This window comes from Argiope bruennichi, chromosome 2 (assembly GCF_947563725.1).
Source record: "Argiope bruennichi chromosome 2, qqArgBrue1.1, whole genome shotgun sequence".
NCBI classification, from domain to species: Eukaryota; Metazoa; Arthropoda; class Arachnida; order Araneae; family Araneidae; genus Argiope; species Argiope bruennichi.
In genome coordinates, this window is record NC_079152.1 from 1,230,045 (window position 1) to 1,254,331 (window position 24,287).

The 24,287-nt window shown below is 27.5% G+C and overlaps 1 protein-coding gene across 1 annotated transcript; it reads right to left on the reverse strand.

Annotated features, from left to right (window-relative positions):
• Nucleotides 1-128: 128 nt before the first annotated feature.
• LOC129989221 (UBX domain-containing protein 1-A-like) lies at nt 129-24,199 on the reverse strand. Its single transcript, XM_056097603.1, has 10 exons — nt 23,976-24,199; nt 20,146-20,199; nt 18,611-18,681; nt 9,318-9,447; nt 7,895-8,026; nt 5,989-6,108; nt 5,691-5,762; nt 4,209-4,362; nt 1,236-1,416; nt 129-346 (listed from the first exon to the last, which is right to left on the reverse strand). The coding sequence occupies exons 1-10, from the start codon at nt 24,023-24,025 to the stop codon at nt 303-305; spliced, it is 1,008 nt and encodes a 335-aa protein (XP_055953578.1). The 5' UTR covers nt 24,026-24,199; the 3' UTR covers nt 129-302.
• Between the last annotated feature and the right edge of the window lie 88 nt (nt 24,200-24,287).

The window sequence follows — 24,287 nt, forward strand, 5'->3', positions numbered from 1 at the left end:
GTAAGATGCAGAAAAGCAATTCATTTATTAAAAAAATAGGCAACTTAAAATTTTTAATAGTAGAGAATTTGGCAACAAAGATAAAGTCAGACATTTATTTTTCACTCAAAATAATTAAAATAAACATACATCATTAAAATATACTTTAATTACATATCACATCCAAACTGAAATAACATATTTCACTCAGCAAAAAATGCTAAATCAAAACCAGTTTGAAAATTGACATTTTATTACATAAAATAAAAAATAATATTACATTTTTTAAAGCTTTCTTTATTGAATAAAAAAGATCAACACAATCACTGGGGCTTGCATACAATTATAACAGCTGATGGAACCAAGCCTATAAAAGAAAATGAAGAATGAGAGAAAAAAAATGATGTGGTACTTAATAAGTACTCAAAAATTCAACAAGCAAAATATGAAAATTTCATAACAGATTTGTATTCTAAGATCCAAGCAACAGTAAAAAAAGAATCTTAAATGGCAAATAAATTTCCTTTCAAGATGACCAGGATTTTCAGTTACAACTTTAAGTAAAACAAATATTGGGAAAATGGCTTTAACAATCAGTAAATTATATTAATGTCCATAAATTAAGGGACAACACCATCTTATGAAACAAAATAATTTTAAGGAATTATGATTTAAGATATAAACATAAAATATATGTAACTTTAAAATAAAAAGCAATGAATAAATTAGAAATATAATGCACAAAAAGAAAGTAGTGTAAAGCAAACAAAAACGTTTGTAGAAAAAACTTGAACATTTTTTTTTTTTTTTCCAACCCAACACTTTTTTTCATAAACAAGTATTTAATATTACATGGTGATGCAATATTAAATATAGAAAACGGGTATAAACCATTTTTATTATCATATAATTCTTGTAATAACTGTGGTTAAGATAAGCATATACAGAAATACAATACGAAAAGCAAGCAATTTTATAAACAAATGCAAAGACTTGACATCATAATCTCAACATTGATACACAAAACACTAGCAATGAGCTTTTCCTAACATGCTTGAATAAACAATATACCACTACAGAAAGAGAAATTATTCTTTCTTATAATTAAAAAAGGATAGATTTTTTACTTCATAGGACTCCTAGCTAATGATTGAAAAAAAAAATCATAACCTTTTCTTATATTATTAGTAAATTTTTTAAAAAATATTTTCAGAAATTTTATTTCTGCCTTAAATAATAAAAGAGGAAAAAAGTACCTAATTTGCTAAGAGGCGTATTCATATCATCTTCTGTAAACACCTTTCTAGGAAAATTCGTCATTAAGGAAAATGGTGTAGAGCCATCAGTACGATTCATTTGGACAAATAATCGCACAGCAGCTAATTCTTCATTTGCACCAAATGTTTGAGTCAAACATTCTCCATTCATGAGTCTAACCTATTAATACAACAAAAACAGAAAATAAAGTTAGAAGCATTTAACCACTTAACAGTTCCATTTTTATGCCATATTGTGACCAAATATAAGCATATTTTTTATAATCATTTTTGTATTCATATTGATTATATGAATTCAAATTAACAGTTAAAACTATTATAAGTGTTGCATTAATTAATTTATAAAAAATTTTAATTACAGCAAAAAAAAAAAAGGCAGTTTAGTTTGCTTTTTTCTGAAGAAGAAACTGAAAAGAAAATTTTACAGGAGATAATGTCAAAAGCATATATTTTTTTAAAACATACAATTTTAAATGATTTTAAAATTCAGCTTTGGTATTATATATTTTGAAACACGGAGATAAACAGAGTCCAATATTACAATCCAGACAAAAATATCTGATCTCTTTACTGACTCGTTTCTACCATTCATTTCTGAGTAACACATAAAGCACTGCTTCATTGGTCCTAGTTTCATTTCGTTGGGAGAAATCACTTCTAAAAAGTATCTTTCAGTCAACCTAAAGAGATTTGACAAAATTTTTGGTTGTCCTTTCTTCTCATTTACAGTTCTATGCCTCTCAATCAATGATTAATGAGATCGTCTAAAATCTAAATGGGTGTATTTTCTTCCCTTGTTTCTTATACAAAACATAAGCATTTCACAGTAATATGTCAAAAAGGTGAAAGAATATTTTTTTTCTCCCTTTTTTACAATGGGATAATTGGCGAGATCCACTCTATCAATACGTTCCGTAGTATGATTGTACTCCATTATCAGTTTTGGTTTCTTTTTGATCTCAACATTGTAAGATGGCACTCCAATCATTTCAGGACTATGTACAGTAGATAAAAGAGTTACAACTTTTTTTATCCATTCACTTGATGATGCATAATTTTCTCTTTGGAAAGCATAGATTTCGTCTGTTTTGAATTTTTTTGGACTGCAATTCCTTTGGAACGTCTTTTCTGTTTGTTAAGTTTGGGTGCTTCATACCTATCTGTTTGATTGTTGAGAAAGAATCTAGAGATGTGTCGTAATTATCAGACAATATACTTGATTCAATAGAAGCTGCATAAGAGTCATTACCACTTGAGATGGTTTGCACAGCATTGGCAATTGCTCTTGTAAAGTGCGTCTTTTTCAGTGTATATAATGAGTTGATGTATATAACCAACTTCAATTCACATGACGTAAAATATTTTATGCTGAATCAGGATCTCTTCAAAGATTTGTGTTGCTAACAGTATGATTGCCCCATTCACTATCACTCATTCTTCTTTTATTTTAGTACAATATTATATTGAAAAGAAATATTTGCAATGTGCATTAGCCAATACACTGAGTAAGTGCTAACAAAATTGATACGCTCAATTTTCCTGCCTAAAGAAAAGGCAATAAAACAGGTACTTGAACTGGTTTACAATCTAATCTCTCCTGGACTACTAGAGACATCTATTAGAAGTAATGTAAATTTAAAAAAACGAAAAAGCCAGGTAAATCAGTGGATTGGTGTAGAAAAATGCACTGCTCAAGCAGTGTTTGGGCAAATCGGGAAAGTCCCCTCTCACATCATCCAAATGTTGTTTGGGCAAAAGTTTTAAGTGGTCAAAACATATTAACAAACTTGGACATAAAAATTATGAAAATTATCATGAGTATTAAAAATTACGAGAATGAAAATGAAAGTAACAATATCTGCCATGTTAACAAATACAATGTATTTAGAAAAAGCATATAATTTTATTGGGATTTAATAACGTGTCTGAACCCTCAAATACTTCTCATCAGATGAAATATTTCTGCAAAAGAGGCAGACAAGTTACACAAATCAAAAACGATCCAAGCAAAAATAAGAATTACAAATGCATGATTCCTCAGACTGATTAAAATGTGAAGTTAAATTTTCTTATTTTAGCATGATATTGATCATTCAATCATGGTAATTAGGATAAAGAGTATCATTCTTAAACCAATGCAATTTTCAAATTATTATATTAAAAATTAATTAAAATTTCAATTTTTATTAGCATAAATATAAAATATTAATCTTCCATATTCACCCAACTATAATTTTGTAGAACAAAGCAAACATTTTATTTTAAATAAGCATATTAAATCCACAAAAATTAAAATTAAGAAAACAAAACAGAAGCTAATATTGTAAAAGCAAAATTATTGCCTAAGTAAATTGGCAAAGCAAGCAGTGTTATAGAAAATGAAATGCTCTTAAATAATCACTTGAAAAATTACTTTTTAAGCAATCTATAAACTTATACAAGGATATATTTTGATTGCCAAAAGTAGATGACTTTTGTCAATTTTTTTTTAGAATGAAAACATTCTCATAATTGCTTCTGTTACATCTACTATGTTTAATAATTTAATATAAAAATCAATCTCCATTCTTGATTAAATATGCTACTTGTAGCTCAATCTAAACTTCATTTATATTTAAGATTTCAATTATATATTACAACTCCATCAGAAGAGAAATTTTTTAGTTCACCAGAGTGGTAATAGTTTTAAAAGGTTGCACAGATCCAAAAAGAATATTGGATGCTGTTATCAGTGAAATCCCTTTTTATTTCTTCAAATCTCTTTGTGAAAATTATAGTACCCTTTATCAGTGTCTGTCTAAGATTCCCACAAATAATTGATCACTTTCATCTAACAATTGTAGTCTATCAACTCTATTTATCATATCTTGGTGAATGCATCATCAGGAAATTTAGAGACGTATATTAATCAAATACAATAACTGATTAGGTATCTATTGAATAAAATAATACCTGAATCCTGGCTTGATCATAGTTTTCTACAGGAGTAGTTACTATTTCTTTTGTCGGCACAGTTGGTGATGTTGCTTGTGGATTCGGAGCAGGCATGTTAAATTTTTCTCTCCTAGCTTGCTTGTCTCTTTCTATTTGTTCTAACACACGTTGCCTAAAATATTTCAAAGAAGGATTTTGATTAACATAAATAAATATAAAGAAACACAAATTATAAGCAATTGGAATTCCTGAAATATCCTAAAATTAATTAATGATGTATACAGTTTCTTTTTTTAGTTAAAAGCCACTAAACAGATAAAACATTCAATTAGAAGAATAAAATGTGCAAAAGTGTGCTTTATTTATTTTTTTTTCAATTGAATTGCTCTATAAACACATAGCAAATTTTTTTTCACATATGCATATATTATGATTTAAATTTTAGAAATTTATCCAATTTCCATAAGCTTCAAAAAATAAATCAGTCAGAAAATCAAACCAGATTCAAAAATACAAAAAGCTAAGGTTTTTTTCAGTCAACTGAAATTTTATTCTACAAAAGTAATTTATTTACAAAAGTCATTACCAAAAACAAAAATTTAAAAGTTGATTTAATAGTATAGATCTACTGTTAATAGTTATTAGGGCTATAAGGATAACAGATGTGTGCATGTACACATACAAAAATAAACTTTGAATTTCTGATAATTGATATTCATTTCATCATATTTCAAGTAATTATTATTTTCTATTTTTAAGGAAAGTATCCTACCAGAACAAATAACAAAAGAAATATATATATATATTATAATTAGAAATAATTGCATAACATTTTTTAAAAATATGAAAAGCAGAATTTTTTTTAAAATTGCTACATTATAATTCAACATACCTGTACATTTCAAAATCATATATTACACAAAATACTAATTAATACAATTAAAAGACTGAATAAATATCTTCTGAAACTTATTTACCCTTTCCACGATATGTTATAGAAACAACAACAGTAGAAATAATAAATTTACTAGGAGTGATTCTTTTTAACTTCCAAGATTATGTTGGAGGAATTTGCCTTCATTGAAATTTTAATCTTATGTGTAGTCTTACAACCTGTGGAAATTTAGCATAAAATCTGTAGCAGTTGGTAAATATGCATATGCTTTTTCTTAATATTAAGCATTCAGATGGAAAAAATTATATTTCTCATTACTGAAGACATGTTCTAAGAAAAATTTATTTTTTAATACACCATGTGTCACTAATAATAATTTATAAGTCTGAAATCAAAATATATATAAAAAAAATTCTCAAATAATTAAAACTCTGAAAATGAATCAATTTTTAAAAAACAAACTATGATATGGATAGATACAGTTGACAGTATGTAGCAAAATCTGGCCATGAGTAAAATGAATAAGAAATTTTCCTTATTTTTAAAGGTAAACTGCTTGAAAAAATTCAATTTATCAGAAAAAATACAGTAAAATAGATACTTGCCTAGCTTGTTTGGCCTCTAGCTTTTCACGCTTTTTTGCCTCAGCCAATTGCTTCATTTCTTCTTCTTGCATTCTATAATAAATACGTTTTTCTTTAAGTTAATAATGGTTATTAATTTTCCCTTTGCAAAATTTACATTTCTATGTTTTCGTCATTCACCAGCCAATTAAGTAAAATAACAGTACAATTATTTAAATCAATTTTGGGGACTTGATAGTTAAACATAAAACCAGACATTAATTTACTGGAACTTTGTCAAATTGAACATATATGTTATTAATAAGTATAATTCATTTACTTTTGTCTCACTTGTGTGATTTCTTGTCCTGTTTTTCTACGGCTTATTTCTCTTTCAAGGGCTTCTTTTTTTTCTTGCTCTTGTCTTTCTAATCTTCGTTGCTTGATTATAGTTTCCAGTCTAATAGGGGGGGAAAAACTGATAAATAAAAAGCAAAAACAGACACAAATTTTTGAAGACTCAATATGAATTATATACTGTTAGCAGAATCATGTAGAACAAGTAGATTCGAACATTATACAATTTTAAAAATAAGGTAAATTAAGCATGATGATATCTTACTATGATCACATCCAATATGAATTTTTTCTCTATAACGAAAATATCTTTTCCCAAGTATAAATAACAGATTAATCTCCCTTCTCTGTTAAAATTATATTAAAAAATTAATACACTAAAGTAAGAAACATTCCAAAAATTTAATATGATATTCAGAGAATAAATTACTGACAGTTTTAAAGCATCTAGGATAGATTTCCAATTCTTCTCATACTACTTTTTATACCAAAATTTCTAAGAAAAAAACTTGCTGAACTAAAAAGTTAATTACGCTATAAAATATAAGTAATAACCATAGCCTTTTAAAATAAAATTTGAAAAGAGCACCAGAAAATAAATAATTTAAATGGAAAAAAATTTGGTATATTTATTATTTTTTTAAAAAGAGTAATTTAAAATTTTACACAAAAAAGTTAGTTATAGCTTAGAATATGATACACAAAGCAATTATGTTATTATTACTGACAACTTCTGATTTTGACATGCATTCAATAGAATAGATTTACAAGCTTTACAGATGTTTTGAAAAAATTTTCAACAAAGAATATTTACTAGTAATAAAGGAAAGCATTGTGCTTGTAAGTACTTTGCAGTACCCTTTCTGTACGAGAACTACAATATTTGGAGAATAAAAATGTGAACTTGGGAAAGTTTTTTCCTCACATAAAATGTTGATTACAGTTTTAATTAATTATACATTGCAAAAATAAAAATAATATTGTGCAAAAATGATATTTAAACCACTTTAAAATTAAAAAAAAAATCATCTATTTTTATTATTTTAATTTCTTTGTCAAGCAATTAGTATTTGAGTTTTGACAATTTTTCAATAATACTTTTTTTTTTTTTTGAAAACTTTTTTCAATATTTTTTTATCATTATAAGGAAGTTGAAGCTTTTTACATTTTGTCAGTGAAATTTAATAATGTGATTTTCTGTTCATTAATTGCACAGTTTTCAAGCATGAAATGAAATTTCAGTGGGCACACACCAGCCTTAGATTGTGACAGCAGGGCTCTGAACATATTTAGATATTTGAACATATGCAAAATGGAAATAGATTTTAAATCTAATCGTTGGTACTTAATAGCCCTGTATTTTCCAAAATAAGTCTATTTAACATTTAAATATGCTTTTTTTTAAATTATGAAATTACTTATTTCTTGAAAACTAAAACAGAAAAAAATTCAATCCATGGTATGCATTTGAATACGAAGAAAAACTTTTTTCTTTTTCAGAATAATTTGCATATATAATACTGAATTTCCTACATAGGTAAAGATATTATAGAATTGGAAAATCTAGGCAACACTCAAGAAGCAAAATAATATGATAGTAAAAGCAACCCCCCCCCCTCTCATAATTTAAAGGCATTTCTAAAATTAATACATAAAAACTCTTTCAAGAGGGAAGAGCAATGTTGACCTCCATTCAAATTATAAAAAATTTCTTTTTAACTAGTAAATCATTTTCCTGAATATATATACTTTTTAATTTACAAGGAACTTTTAGTCTCACATTCATGAAATATAAATAAGCCCTTTTTAAAAAAATTGAACCATGTATTAAAAGTAATATGAAAATTTGGTATTTTACTTGCTTATAACTTTTTTCCAAATGCACATACTTTTTTATTTGTTCTTTCTTCTCTTCTTCTGTAAGAGGCTTAATTTCTTCCGAAGATTCTGAAAAACTCTGATGACCAGTTTTAACAGCATGAAACTCGACTTCCGAGTCTGTACGGAATTTTTTATTACACCTAAAAAGGAATATATAGGATATATTTAAATAATTATTATAAAGGAGATCTAATGGTTGAAAGAATGATTAACAGAAACAATAAGTAATAAAAGCTATAATGATTAATAAGAACATTACGAAATTAGAATACATTTTAAGATAAGAACGAATCTAACAAATTGCAATCTAGGTTAGAAGATTAAATTACAAATTGCAATCTAGATTAGAAGATTAAATTACAAATGAATTTGCTATAGAAACTGGTAAAAAATCCAGCTATTTTAAATTATGTAGAAGAAGAAAAAAGCTATATTAAAGTGAAATATTGTAACAATAATCAATATTATAAATTATCATTATAATTAAAAATGCAAAGGGGAAAACTTTAACAGATCAAAGTACGTGATTTCAGTATATGCATATGCTTTCAATGTTTTAAAGTACTAAAGTATTTATGTACAATAACATCATTATATCAGATCTTTATACTCATATCAGTCACAAGACATACAAAATGAAGCTGAATTAAAATTATAGAACACAGAATGAATATTTCTGAGAAAGTAAGTTTATTATAGTAGAACAAGAAAATGCTGTAACTCTCAATATTATTATTTTAAATATCAGACAAAAAAAAAAAAAAGACCTCCATTTTTTGCAATTACTACTGTGCCTATTAAATACAAAATCTAATGTAATTCAAATTTTTTTTGATAAAATTATTTTACATCATACTGAAGAATAACATTGTATATGTAGCAGTCAAATCGACATTTCTTTCCTCATTGGCTACAGTGCACCCCTTCTAGTTCTTAAATGCCAATCAGATTATCCATTTTTACTTTATTTCTCATAATTTTAGACCAAAATTAGAGGAGCTTACAGTAAATTTTGTTAAGCATTTGGCCAATTACAGATAAAGGCAATGTAGATATTACAAATCATATTTTCAACGTTTAGTCAAAGAAATGAAATCCAAGAAAAGTGTATTCAATAAAATATAAAAATGCAGGAGCACTATCTCTACAAATATCAGCATTTTTCTAAATATAAGATATCAGAAAAATTCAGAGTTAAGGCCAAAAGAGGAGGGAGTATAGAAAATAGTGACAAATCTGTCTACTGTTTACTTTCATTCCAAATACATTCAACAGTAAAATACACATCCACAATTTTAATATGAAGATATGTTACAAAAAATATGGCAATTAAACTAAAAATAATGAATCTAGCAGAAACATCTTCCACATATAATTCAAAGCAACTATAACAAATAAAACAAAAGATAATTTTTTATCATAGACACTTACTCATCACATTTCAAAGATTTAGCTTGAGTTAAAAGTTCTTCGTCTACTTCTGTCACAGCTTCACTTTCACCTTCATTTGCTGTAACTTCCTGATTTGCTGATTCTGTGACTTCCATTTGAATAGGTAAATCTAATATATTGAACAGATCATTCAGTGTTAAGAAAAACCAAACAAAAATAAAAACAATAGACTGTTCAAATATTAGAAAAAATGAATTTATAAATATCTGTTGAATATTTAAAGTTTAAATTAACTATACAGCAAAATACAAATTAAAAAAAAAATGTCCTTGATTCATTTCAATTATCAAAGGAACATAATAGGAAGCATTTGCAATTAAATTGCCATTTTTGCAACATTAATAAAAGAAAGAAAATTAGATTTTGGGTAAAATTCTGCCCACAGATGAGACTTGGAATCACCATTCTTCACCTGAAACAAAGCACGGCACCGCTGAATACAAATATTCCACATTATTTAACGTACAGTAGAAAACATCGTTTCCTTAAAAAATCATAAGCAAACTTGTACGTTATCTTTCATTTTATTTTCAATAATAAAATATAATATTCAATTCAATAAATTCTATTCGAAAAAAATGCAGTATTCAAAATATATAAACATTTATATGTATTCTAGTTCTTAAATCAAAAGCTTTCCAATAAAAAAAAAACTTCTCAAAAAGAATAATAAACTTCCACTAGAATACAATTAATTCTAAAACGAACATTCAGTTAATTCAGCATCAGAATAACTTTTATAACATATGTTCATGGCTATCAGAAATTTAACTATTCCAGATCATTATTAAATATCATTTTTTTTCTAAAAGGTAAATGTAAAATATAACACACTTCCTTGAATCAAAGTGTTGAATTGATCCATCTACAGGGGAAGGTACTGATTATACCGTTATTCAACAGAGAAGGTTTGATGCATAGAGTTCATGCTGAAGGGTGCTACTAGTACATCTTATAGTGAAACCTTAAATCAACATTCAATATCACTTAATATTCAGTGGCCATGTAAACTGCTCAGAGACACTGTAATTTGGCATGACAGTGCGAGACCTAGAGCGACAAAACAAGCATATGAACTTCCGAAAAAGTTTAAGAGGAAATTATGGGATTACCTTCTTATGGCTCAGAAATTTCATCTTGTGAAGATTCATATTAAGACAATAACATTGATCTTTCTGTAGATGACAATTTAGGATAAGCATTGGTAAAAATCGTGCTCTACAAACTTAATTCAAAATTTTAAATATGACTTTTTCAATAACATATAAGCATATTTTTAAGTAAATAATGATTTTAAATAAATTTAATAATTATATGAACAATCAATATAATAAATCATAAAACACTATATCTAAAGAGAAAATTGAATGTTACATCTCTTTTTACAGATGAGCATTTATAAAAAAAATCTTTGTAATTAACAATTTTAGCATTTTTATTGAAGAATATGAATCAAAATAATGAATAATATCACTCTAGAAATTATACAGCAATTTAGACTTCTTAAAATAGAGTAAATATAAAAGAAATTTGATGAAAATTAAACAAATAACTACTCTATCTGAAATTATAATTCATATATTTAATTTTTTTTTATACACAAGATACTTTAAACAGTATTAAAAGCAATGGATTAAAATCCAAGAAACATTTACATTTACAAAAAAAAAAAAAACCCTTATTACTTATTTTTTAATGCATAGGTATTAATAACAATAAACTGTAAAAAATTAAAAACTATATATATTATGTCTATATTATTAATTAATTGTCTTTATTATACCTGAAGTAATATTATACAAAATTTTAATAAAATGTTGTCATCCATTTTTGAGAAATCATGCTTTGCACTTTAAATTTTAGATAGATAAAAAAATTACTCATCAAAAGAAACATTTAAAGTTTTGATTTTTACTTTAAGGAAATAATATTTAATCCTGCATACTTAAAAATCAACAATTTTATAACAATTTCTTTATTCTCTATCATCTTTATAAAAAAATTTCTGCCTTTCCTGGAAGCTGGCTCTATTATCTGGACAATTTTGAGAGTGGGAAATAAATGTATGTTAGCAATAGCAATGCCCTATTTGTTTAAAACTACCATACCATTTTAACATGTGGTGGCTTGGAATAGTATCTAATTCATCAAATACTCTTTTTATGCCAAAGAAACCCTCATTAAATAATACCATAGCTCTAGAAGTCCCTAAACATAAATTCTGCCCATTAAACAAATATATGTTTGGATAATGTTACAGGGGTGTTTGTGGGACCCCAAAAAATCCCCTGAAACTTTTACGGACTTACTACCGACATTTTGGAGTTTCGAGATGGGGGGGGGGGGAGAAATGAAAAATTCAAATTATGAAGTATTGAATGACCTAATTATAAAAGTTCAATGAATTACTTTTTTTGCAAAATTAATAACCATAAATTTTCAAACATATAAACTACTACATTTTATGTAAATATTTTAAATTACCTGAATTAATTCTTTAAAAAAATTATCTAATTTCTGCTGCTTTTTTTTATTTTCTGATGTTTGTGGGCTTGTCTTTCTTTTGTGGTGAACTTCATAATTGCAGGAAGGTTGACTTTTATTTTCCTCATTTACAGTTGAAGAAATTTCCTCGAGAACTGCACATGCAGAGGTAGAAGCAGTTTGCTTTTCTGCTAATGTAGAAGGTTTTTCAGAGACTTTTATAGATGACTCATCTGAAATACATGTTTTTAAGTCCTCTTGATATGTTTTCCAACTTCTGTTCATATTCAGTAAGAGATCTTTGTGAATTGGATCAGTCATTGGATTTTTTGAGCCATATTTTTCACATGAGGTTTCTTTAGAAGCCATTAAATCATATTTAATAGTCTGCACTGCATCTAGGGAATCAATCTTAAGAGAGGTTCTATAGTCAGTGACAAGTGTATCCATTAAGTTGAATGCACTTTCCACTAATGGGCCATGGAAGCAGCTAAGGCAGGCTTTGACCAATTTAGCCAATGTAGGATACTTATAATCATTTGTGAAATCATCTTTTAAATTAAAAACTTTAGACCAATATTTATCAATTGTACACTTGACTTGATTTCCACTTTCATCAGATGTGTAGAGCATTTCTTTGGTGATATCAATATCACTCTGGTATAACCTTATTTCAGCTTCTACTTTTGACTTTTCATTATCACTAAAAATATGGGACATAAAAGATGACAATTTTTCAAAAGCTAATATTGTACTGGTTCTACCTCTTAGCTCTGGATCTAATGCTGTAAAACTAATTAGATATGAATTTTTAAGGGGTAATTTCTGTTTCATATGCTGTGCTGTATTAGTATAAGCTTTCATCAGAGAAATTTGGAATTCTTTTGCTATTGGATGATTTTTTGATAATTTCTTCAGGAGAGTGGAAGCTTCTGCATCAGTAAATATTACTTTGCTAGGTAGATGGAATTCTGGATTTGTGACATCAACCTTTAATAAATCATTATAAGATGTGCACTCTATATTTTCTGGCTTCATTAAAAAACAGAAAATTTTTTCCATCAATTTATAAATACTGGAATGTATTAAAGGAAGCATTGGTTTTTTTTGTTTCAAATAATTTAATATATGTGTTGAACTCTGGTAATACTGCTGAATATAATGCCATATGCAATAAAGTTTTGTTTTGCATAACAAATAACCCATTTAGTATTCTTTTTTTCCAAGCTAAAGCATATTTTGTGAGTTGTTGGGAATGCAAGCAAGAATACACCCCTTCAACAATTTTTTTTCTGAGCTGCAGAAATATTTCTTTTATTGTATACAGTTTCAACATAAGAAAAATAATCCCCTTTATTAGTTTTATCCAAGTAGTGAAAATAAAATGCAATAAGAGCATCCCACAGATCTTTGATTCTTTCTAAAACACATAAAATGTACACCCACCTATGGTCTGGTCTCTTAAAGGGCTTAAGCTTTTTAATGGCAAGGGATTCACAGATTTTGAAAAAATTTTCTCTTTTACTGCAGCTTTTCATATCAAAATAGATGTCATCAAACAAATCTTCTAAGTATTTATCAAAACATGAAGCAAATTTTTTTGCACAGTTATTAGCTGTGTGACATGTGTCACCATCAATATCTAATAAGTGGGGTGCTTTGTTTGATCGTAGTCTGGTTTCAACACCCTTTTTTTTTTCTTCACATGGTGTTACATGAGTCCATTAATACACTAATTAAGTTTGCCCATGGAATATTATTATCTTCAATAGTATTAACAACTGCTTTAAAAAACAGCTTCTGAATTGCAAGATTCCATCTTTAGAGATGCAAAATGATGAACTACAACTTCATTTTGATTGTCTCCTTTAAAGTTTTAATGATATTTTCCTTAATAGTTTTTGCGAGCCCATATTTCATCTTATAACATGCAGTAGTCCTGGACATTTCCAACGAATTTAGTGCCTTGCGGCTCAACTGTTTGCAGAGTTCAATTAAATTGGGAGCTACATTGAAAAAAAGAGAATTCTCGGCGATAAACGAAGTTATTAATACCTCTTGGCGTGCTTTTCTTGTCACTATATCCAATGGCCGAGCATCAGTCTTCAGTTAGTCATCAGTATTTTTTGAATTAGCATAATTACTTAAAGTCATTGAATGTCTAATGCACTTTGAATATTTTATGTGCGTCACAGTTTTAGAATGATTTGTGAAAGCCTTGAATCCTTCCCTACCATACTTCAGCAGTGAGTTACAAAAAACACAATATGCTTGTCCAGCAACATTTATTTCCTTGCACCATGGGCCGATGGTATCCCCATTACCATCTCTCCTTTCAATCCAATTCCACCTAAATGCATTCCGGTAACCTTCTTCTAATTGTATAATATCACTATTTATATCGAGAAATTTCATAGTGAAATTCTCTTGCGTACATAAATAAAAAAATATTTCAATAAACGAAACGAAAAATTTACACGTGCATCAATAAATGAAACGAAAATTTTACACAGCGGAGAAAAAAAAGTTGCGAAGCGATCAATGACAAATAGCTAATACGGCGAAAAATCCCCCTTCTCTACTTATTGGCGCCACGCCAGGAGAGATAAGACCTTTGAACCCAGAGTCACGTGATCGCACATCTGGTCGAACGAAGTCTCTCCTTTCTTTTTTTCTGCCGCGCCTACTTGCCGAAAAGAATCCAGAAGAGAATGTCCGAGAACCGGGGGAATGAGTCATAACTCGCAATAAGGAAAGAACAAAAAAGAAGTTTTTTTCCAATTTTCAAGCATTATCACTGCCTTTGGAGAAAGAAAGGAAAATTTTTCACCACACACACTGACCTTGCGTTTTCTGCTTTCAAAGCAAACAAAATTACCCAGATCAAAATAAATAATTCATTATTATTCCTACTTAATTTTGAACGACGATCCCCGGAATTTCCGGGTATCGAAGTTCAAAATCCCCGGAATTCCGGGGTTTAACCGGAGCACAAACACCCCTGCCTTCTTCTAATTGTATAATATCACTATTTATATCGAGAAATTTCATAGCGAAATTCTCTTGCGTACATAATTTATTTATTTATAAAATATTTTTTTATAAAATATTTCAATAAACGAAACGAAAAATTTACACGTGCATCAATAAATGAAACGAAAATTTTACACAGCGGAGAAAAAAAAGTTGCGAAGTGATCAATGACAAATAGCTAATACGGCGAAAAATCCCCCTTCTCTACTTATTGGCGCCACGCCAGGAGAGATAAGACCTTTGAACTCAGAGTCACGTGATCACACATCTGGTCGAACGAAGTCTCTCTCTTTTTTTTCTGCCGCGCCTACTTGCCGAAAAGAATACAGAAGAGAATGTCCGAGAACCGGGGGAATGAGTCATAACTCGCAATAAGGAAAGGACAAAAAAGAAGTTTCCCCCCCTTTTTCACGCATTATCACTGCCTTTGGAGAAAGAAAGGAAAAGTTTTCACCACACACACTGACCTTGCGTTTTCTGCTTTCAAAGCAAACAAAATTACCCAGATCAAAATAAATAATTCATTATTATTCCTACTTCCTTTTGAACGACGATCCCCGGAATTTCCGGGTATCGAAGTTCAAAATCCCCGGAATTCCGGGGTTTCCCCGGAGCACAAACACCCCTGAATGTTAAGAATATTGAAACTCGTAATATTTTGAGAATATTTGTGCTTTCTTATGAAGACATTTTTATAAAAGTTTCTTCATCACACAGTGTTGTATGTGTTGGCTTAACAATGTTTATAATATTTTTTTTGAAAGGCCAGTAGAAAAATTCTTAAAATGTTCATTCTTAGAAAGTGCTTGTTGGTATTTTCACCAAATGCCCTTTACTTTTGGGCACTCTACATACAGTGCTGGAATTTGTGATGGGAATATACATAAGCAAATGCAGCAGTTATTGCATTTTGAATCAATAGCAAATTGCCCACATTTTTTTGTACTGCTATGCCATAAAAGTTCTGCAACTTATTTATGATATTACAAATAAGCTTTCCCTTACTATCAAGAGCTTTATTTTTAAGGTTTGCAAATGAGTCCTCACTTATTTTTGAATATGCCAAAGGCATTCACATTTTTCTACAGAGCCTGTGCATAAATGTCTTTAAACTCATTGTAAACCTTAGAATCTCAGTCAGCAAAATATTCAGAATTAAAAAAAAAAAGTCCATAGGAACATACAAATATTCTGTAAACACTATACTATTAGAAGAGCTTTTGTGATTTGAAAATTGGAACTTTTTAAAAATTTTATTTACTTATTTAATTAATTATTTTTTCAAAAAATGATAACAAGGTTTTGGTATCACATTTTTTTTTATAAAATTGTGATAACACTTCAGAATCATTTATTTTGTTGCTAATAGGACACTATTCAATGAACATCCCCTTGTTACTAAATGTTATCAACTAATACACTACATTCAATGACAGTTTAAAGATCATAAGATTTTCACATTTCAACAGCAGCACTTTTAATTGATTTTTATAGTCACAGAAGAAAGTCAATTCCTGATCTCTGAAATAAACTTTTGAAAGAAATGATGGCAAGTGAGTGAATGTAGCAAAAGCTTCTTTCCAACAATGGAATTTTTACCAGTCACTCTGAGAGTGTATACAAATCTGGTATTTATTTCATTGCACCTTTTTTTGCTTCTTGGGAGAAGCAAAACCCTTTGACAAAGACAGTGTTTGCAGCACAAACAGAAGTTTGAATGTGAATCAAAAATCGAGTCTTCCACCACATATATTCTATTTTTATTGAATTTTGGGCAAAACAAAATAACCAAAACATTTATAAGAATTTGTGTACCAATAATACAAAATTCAATCAATTATTATTTAGCAATAATGCATTAATTAAAACATTTTTTAAAGGTCTGCATTCTTTTTATTTTTTCATGAACATTCCAAGTACAAAAATTGCCAGTTCATTAGACGTTGAAAAACGATTTCCATAAAATGTATAATTCTTTAATTTGCCAAAGCTATTCCATACATCGAACTTTAATAGAGCATTCAGAATCAAAAACTTTCAAAAAATTAAATATTTAACAAAAATAGCAGAATAAAGAAAGCAGCAAACACATCCAAAGAAAACATAAACAGAGATCTAAGCAAATTGCTTGCTTAATTTTCTCTAATAAAAATAATACAAAACTACATCAAATTGTTGTTATTTCCTAGTAGCAAATATTATAAATTAATTTTCAGCTCCATTTACATTTATAATAATTAAAACAGTCACAAAATTCCAACTTTCAGTCTTTTAGAGCTTATGTGTTTGTTCTTTGTCTTTCTTGTTTTATATAAACCTGAGCATCTCCCTCATAATAAATACAGAAGTAAAACAAATACATGTTTCAGAAATAAAAATAAAATAACAAAATTTTTTAATTTTGACCAAAAACTACTAAGGTACCCATGCAAATATCTTAATTTATGAATCTATTAAAATATAATACAACATTAAAATTATCAAAATATACATTTAAGTGATGAAGCCACTCATAGTTTTTCCTGCTATCAACATAAAGGGCCCTTGACTACAATTTTCTAAAAAAATGAAGATTTAGAAAAAAATGCCTCATTTCTTTAAATGTGGGTGGGGGGGGGGAGAGAGAGAAATAAAACATGGGAATTTTATGAATAAAAAAAATGACAAATTAAAATATGAAAAAATTTCTGCTAAAATTCAGATATAGGGGAAAAAAATATCACAAGTATTAAAAAGTTATTTAGAACAAAACTTAAAATGAAGAAGAAAAAAAGGTTAAAATGTAGTTTAGAGTGCCCCTTGCTGCACCAAGGATGCCAAGTCGCCAATAAAGATGGTGGATAAAATAAACAAATACTTTTGCAAGGCAGTTACGGTTACCACTTTCAGCATTAAAATTATGATCTTTACTGATAAGTATTGTTTTATCAGAGATTATTTATTATTTTATTCATTTTTTAACCTTTGGGATCAATTTTGCTGTTTATCTTAACAAATTTGAAATAAAGAAGTCTTTCAAACTGGCCGCAGTGGTCGGGTTGTGTAGAGAGTAAAATTTAGAGCATGTGATGCCTTCGGCATCAGAAGATCATACTGGGCAGAATTTTGTAACTTAAAAAAAAAAAAAAAATCATTTTATGGCTTTGCTAACAGCAGGAGCAGGATCCTAGTAGCTTCATTAGCTCATTGAACATAAGAACTGTGCGGATAACAGGAACAGTACATAATCAAAAGAAAAGAAAGAACGGAGGAAGAAACAAAACATTCTCCATACAAATTTTCAATCAAGCATCCTTTTCCTAACTTCACCAACTCGTAAAATATATATATTCCACTCACCCTTTATCCATTCTACAGATTCAAAATATTTCCTGCCATCCCATTCAACATACATCCATTCTTGTACAATTAGCGACAAAGAATTATCAAGAAAACCGTGAGATCAGAAAAAGAATTATGATAAGTTCAAAGAATTCCATTGCAGACGATTTCTTAAATTAATAATTCAGACTTTTTCAGCAATGCATATTTACAGTAAAGTATTGCAAAAGATTAATTTGACATTTTTTATTAAATTTTAATTTGACATATTAAATAGTAGTTTACGTACAACTCAACCACTGTAAAAAGTAGTAAACAAAACAGCATTAGGATTGCAATAAGATCGTGTCATTGGGTTACCATATTGGCGACAAACTCGGGAGCATACTAAACTATACTTCAACAACAACAGCAAAAAAAAAAAAAAACTGTACTTTTTTCTCCATCCGAAAATGAAAATGTTTCTTGTGGAACGGGTTCATTTGAATCCGAATGTGCCAGGAGCCTAAAAAAAATTTTTAAATATAAAAGAAAAGAAAATATTCAATTAAAAAATGTTCACATCATATTAAATAAGTACATTTTATTTGAACCCTTTTAAAATCAAGAAATAATATTTTAAGAGTGCAGAATGGAACAACATGCAAGATATTATGCATTTAAATAAATAAGAGCAAAAAAAAAAAAAAAAAAAAAAAATCATATTTGAGCCATTTTCTATGCAGAGGTAAAATGTAATATTAAAATTATCAATTAGAATACTTAATAATTTTTGAAAGGGAATGCCAGGCTATTATTTGAGATCACATGAAAGTGATAAGAAAGAGAACATCATAATTCTCAAATTCTTATATATTTTTGCTATTATTTAAAAGAATTTCTTTATATATTCTTTGTGAAAAATTTCTTTTAAAAAAGAAAGGTGACTAATAAAAAAAAATCACTTTCAAATGTAATATATATATATAGAATTGTTTTCTTTAATTCCCTCTCACTTTTTTTACATTTTGTATATCAATCCTCAATAAAAAAAAATTATTAAATAAATACAAATTTCACAAAGTTACTAGGAGAAAAAATTCTTTCTTTCATCCTATTTTCTATGTACAAATACAGGAAGTTTTGAAATAAATCAGAATTTTAAACTATGAATTATACTGATAAATGTCAAATGATACAAAAAAGAAATTCAAAGCTATTTGCTTTTGCTTCAAGAGTTCAATGTTAACACCATTAACTATACCAAGACAATAGCTCAAACTTATCCATACAGTGATCAACATGATTGGAATAATTGATACAATTGCTTTAAATCTGGCTATAAAAATGGAGATAATTCATTTACAATCTCTTTATAAACTTTAAAAGGAAAAAAAAATGTATTCTTCACAATTGCAAAATAGAATAGCTGTATTAATCAAAAGAATTCTTAGAGCTACATGTAAAAGACTGATTCACATGCTTAATATTATCTATAGATATTCTTCATTGACTGTATTTTTCTGTTTATTCAAATATTCAATGCTTTTAAACAGAAGAAATTATCAACAGTTGTTATTCTTACTACGGTAAACATAGTTGACCTTAATACAAAATGTATAATGAGCTAATCATAGATTTGCACTTTGTAAACTTTGAAGTAAAGAAAACTTTCTATTCAGGGTTGCCATCATTGCTATTAGGCATTTTACACAGAAGCAATTCATAAGCATGCACTAACTTCTCTGATCTTTCTATCTAATGATATATTAATCTAAGAGGAATACTGACATTTAATACTCATTTTGAAATTTCTAATATTAACTACAAATAAAATAAGTATCACAAACAGAATAGCCAACCACAAAGATTGGATAAAGATAAAATAAGCTGCATAATAAAAGCTAGTTTTTTTTTAAAAAAATCTTATTTACATTAATTTAATAATGCCCTATACTAAAACAAACAAACAAAAAAAAAAATGCTTTACCATTCCATGGCTGGTTCAACTCCTTTGTTACCAGTGACTTCTAATGCTCTTTCGCTAGAAATAAAGATAATTTATTAATGGCATAAAATTCAAAATTGCATCTATATTCGTCTTAGATGGAAAGGCCTTTAAACCACAAACTCATTTCTGTATTCTAAAATATATTAAAATAAATTTAAGATTCTAATGGCTATTATCTATGCATATAATAAAGATGAATGGGTGTTTGTGTGTCTGTCTGTGTGTTAATACTCGACAGGCGAGACTATTTGAACCTAGAACTAATAGATTTTATACATATACTTTGGCTGGTGAGAAAGTCACTTCAGAGTAATTTTTCTGAAATTTTAATTAAAAATTAAGCATTATTTTAATGTTTTTACATGGTAACTTCTAAAATTTTACAGTACAAAATTTTTTTACATAATTTTAAAATCCAATAAACTAATTTTTCAACAGTACTAAATTTTGCTATATAATATTTTAAATATTTCACTAATTTTTCAAAAAATATTTTAACATTTTTTTTTAATTTTAAAGATAATATAAAAGCCCTGAGCAATTATTAAACATATTGTGAATATAAAAACATAAGAATTCTGACAAAACACCAAATTTATTGACAGAAGTCAATATTAAAGTTGGAAATATTTTTTTAATTTTGCTTTAAAATCCAAGTTACTATAGAGATTAATTTTAAAAATATGAAAAATACAAAATAGTGAAATTAAATTTCTGTTCTTAACAAATCATTATTGTCAGAAAATCAAGTGATATATTTACTTAATTATGAGAAGAATCTGTAAAAGATTTAAATTTCGATTTAAAATGCTATTAACATAGAGAAAAATGTCAAAGTTTACACTGTTTTTAGTTAGAAATTAGGTTAGCTATAAGGTTTAAAATAGCACAGGGTACTATCCAATTTTTATAAATTTTAAGGGAGCTGAAAAATATGTATAATTAAATGAACAAAATGGTGTAAACTGAAATGAAACTTAAAAACATTTTTCTACATCAATACAAAAAATTAAAAAGCCATTAAGATCAAGTTACATAAGAGATTTAATTAAAAATTTTTAGCATCTATAACTCCTGGCAGATCACTGATGGCTTCTTCTAATGAGATACAGTAGCTGCCGTCTTGGATATAATGATTAACCCATTGTACAGATGAAAATAGTGTAAAACTATCCAATTTTTATGAATTTTAAGGGAGCTGAAAAATATGCATAATAAAGTGAACAAAATGGTGTGAAATGAAATGAAACTTAAAAACATTTAGCTGTATTTGCTCCTGTATTTAAATATAAACAAAATCCATAAAAATTTGATTGATCAACAATTTGTTTTCAGTGATCAATTTTGATGGCCATAACAGAAAGTCTGTGATCAACAATAAGATCAAAAATCAAAAAAATTCTTTATATTGTTACTTCAATTGAGCCAACCTTCGCCCTCTACCTATTGCAATGTTCTACCTCCTTGCATTCAGCGAGATAATGGTTGTGACCAAACATCATGTTTGGGTATGAAAGAAAAAAACCAATCTTCTGAAAGAGTATGTTCGATTTCCCAGGCTAAATCAACAGGAGGCTGCAGGTACATTGAAAATTTCTCAATGTTTTCTTAATTAATTACTGAAATGTAGAAATAATATTGAATCTGCTATCTGAAAGAATGACAATTTGATGTGTAAGCAAAAACAATGAGGGAAGGATAAAAATGTGAAACATACATTGAAGAAATGATTTCTGAAAGTGAGAGTAAAAGACGAAGTAAATCTTTGCTTTGTCAGAAGAGGGAAAGCTTTCAAAAAAGTCTAATATCCTTTTGAATTTTTTCATGAACATAATTCATATGAATGGTGGTTTAAACATTGAATGCTCGGCAACACAAACATATTAATGATAATTTTTTTAAAGAAAGCTTTAAAAATTAAACACACACACACACATATATATTTCAATTCTATGCATTGTCTCATTTTTTTTCCTAATTAAAATTAATTATTAAACAAAATAATGTTGAGTAAATAGTTTTTTTTTTTTTTCATATTATCTTTGTATTCCTACAAAACATTTTTAAAGCATTCCAATTATAATGATAAGTTTAGCTTGGACCCAAAGTAACATTACAAGCTATATCTATAATATTTATTTTAAAAGTAAACTAGAACAAAAAGTTTATATAAAAGGCAGTTATCAATGTTGATGGTTATAGTTGCTGTTACTCATTGTATCATACATTCTGCATTTTCGTGTGTGTGAGTCAATAAGTTTGTTGCAAAAAAATATCAGTAGGTCTCACAATATCTGTTAACATACATGAATTCTTTTCACATTTCATGCATCAAGATATTGTGCTTTCTGTAGAAACAGGCATAATTTTATTAAAACAAATAAGAGACTATGGTACTGGGTTAAAAGTAAAAGCTCTATACAAAGGAAATTAATTACTAAAAGATTTAAATAAACCAAACTTTATTCTTTTGTCAAGTAAAGTAAGAGATAATGGAAGTTTTAAGAATTTTTTGAAAATAGTTATCTTTGGCCATTAACAAATTTTAAAAAAAATGTGAAAAAAAGCACCCATGGTGAAAACTCAATAATCTTTTTTTCAGTTATCTTTCAAATAAACTTGGAAGTTTTAAGAATGAGCAATGTTTTGGATTGATCAAACTTTCACATAACATAATTTTATAATACATTTGTTATCAATCGATGCTGATCAACAATTATGACATATATATTGAGTTATTATAAAAAATTTTGATGAAGTTTCTGTAAATTATTTTTTAAAAAACAGAATTAAGGAAAATAAGAGATTTTTCTTTAAAATCAAACAAAAACACATAAATCACTTTGTAGGAAATAATGACTTAAAATTGAAACTATTTTTGCAGAATACGAAAATGATAAACAATAAAGAAAATAAAAATTATTCATACCATTAAGTCAAGTAATGCACTAATAAGTTACATTTCTTTTTAAATTTTAAAATAAATGCAATGTAATGCATAAAAAGATAATTCTTTCTGTTTCAAAAAATAAATTGAGCAATTTTTTTGTAGAAATTCAATGTTTTTAAAAAGTTATAGAAATATTTATTGTAATTTTTAAGTAGTCAACTGCAAAGGTTGGGGGATAAATTTCAGGTTCAGATATAGAATTTTCTTTTTTGAAAATAAACTTTTCCAAATATTCTCAATTAAAGCAATGAAATGCAATAATCAATCAAATAACATAAATTAAAATTAATAATTATTTGAAAAAAGGAACAGAAAAAAAGTATTAAAATAACTAGTTTACTGTCATTTATTTAGAGTGCTACCTTCCAAAAATGAAATGATTCAAAGTCTGCAAAATATTAAAAAGGCAAGGAAAAGATTACTCCTCTTATATTGGATTGTGATTAGTAGGAGATACATTGAAGAAAGAGATTCTTTGTATGTCATACAGGCGAGTTTATAACATTAGCCTGAAAGAATATCTACAATATTATTAATGTCAAAAGTTGCAGTGTTATGATCTATATTGCCAAGTAATCAGTTCTCCTCAAACCCAAAAATCTGAAAGATGAAGTATTATAAATAGATATTTTTAGAACACAGCAATAAATAACAAAAAGCTACTTCGATTGAAACTAACCTTTGGAATTTTTACACATACTTCGACCGGCAAAACAATTTTAAAAGAAAAAAATAAAATATCGTTACCATAATTTGTTTATATAATAACCAATAATCCTATAAAATTATCGAATTTATAATAGTTTGTGAAAATCTACTTGAAATAATAATAGCAATATAAAAAATTCAATATACTTACGCTTGACTCTTGTCAAAGCCCATATCCATCAACATACTTAAATCAGACATAGTGACAAACTATATTAGTTGAAATAATGATAAAATAATTCCTTTTTAAGATTTTCAATCTACAAGAGTTCCAAATTATTACATAAAACTGTACATATATAAAGTATCAAAATCGAAATTGCTTACAACGTTAACAAAGACCGCACAATGCCGTATATGTTAGGAAAATAAAGAGTCATTCTGAACAGAACCGTTCTGTATATCTGTTGAAAAGTGAACGGGTCATTAATTTTTAGAATTAATTTTTTGATTGAATATTTAT

Coding starts and splice junctions, on each gene's coding strand:
- LOC129989221 (XM_056097603.1), bottom strand. CDS start 24,025: ATGTCTGATTTAAGTATGTTGATGGATATGGGCTTTGACAAGAGTCAA. Junction 9,448..18,610: donor ATTTTCGGATGGAGAAAAAA/GTACAGTTTTTT, acceptor TCAATATATTAG/ATTTACCTATTCAAATGGAA. Junction 347..1,235: donor TACGCCTCTTAGCAAATTAG/GTACTTTTTTCC, acceptor TTTCTTTTATAG/GCTTGGTTCCATCAGCTGTT.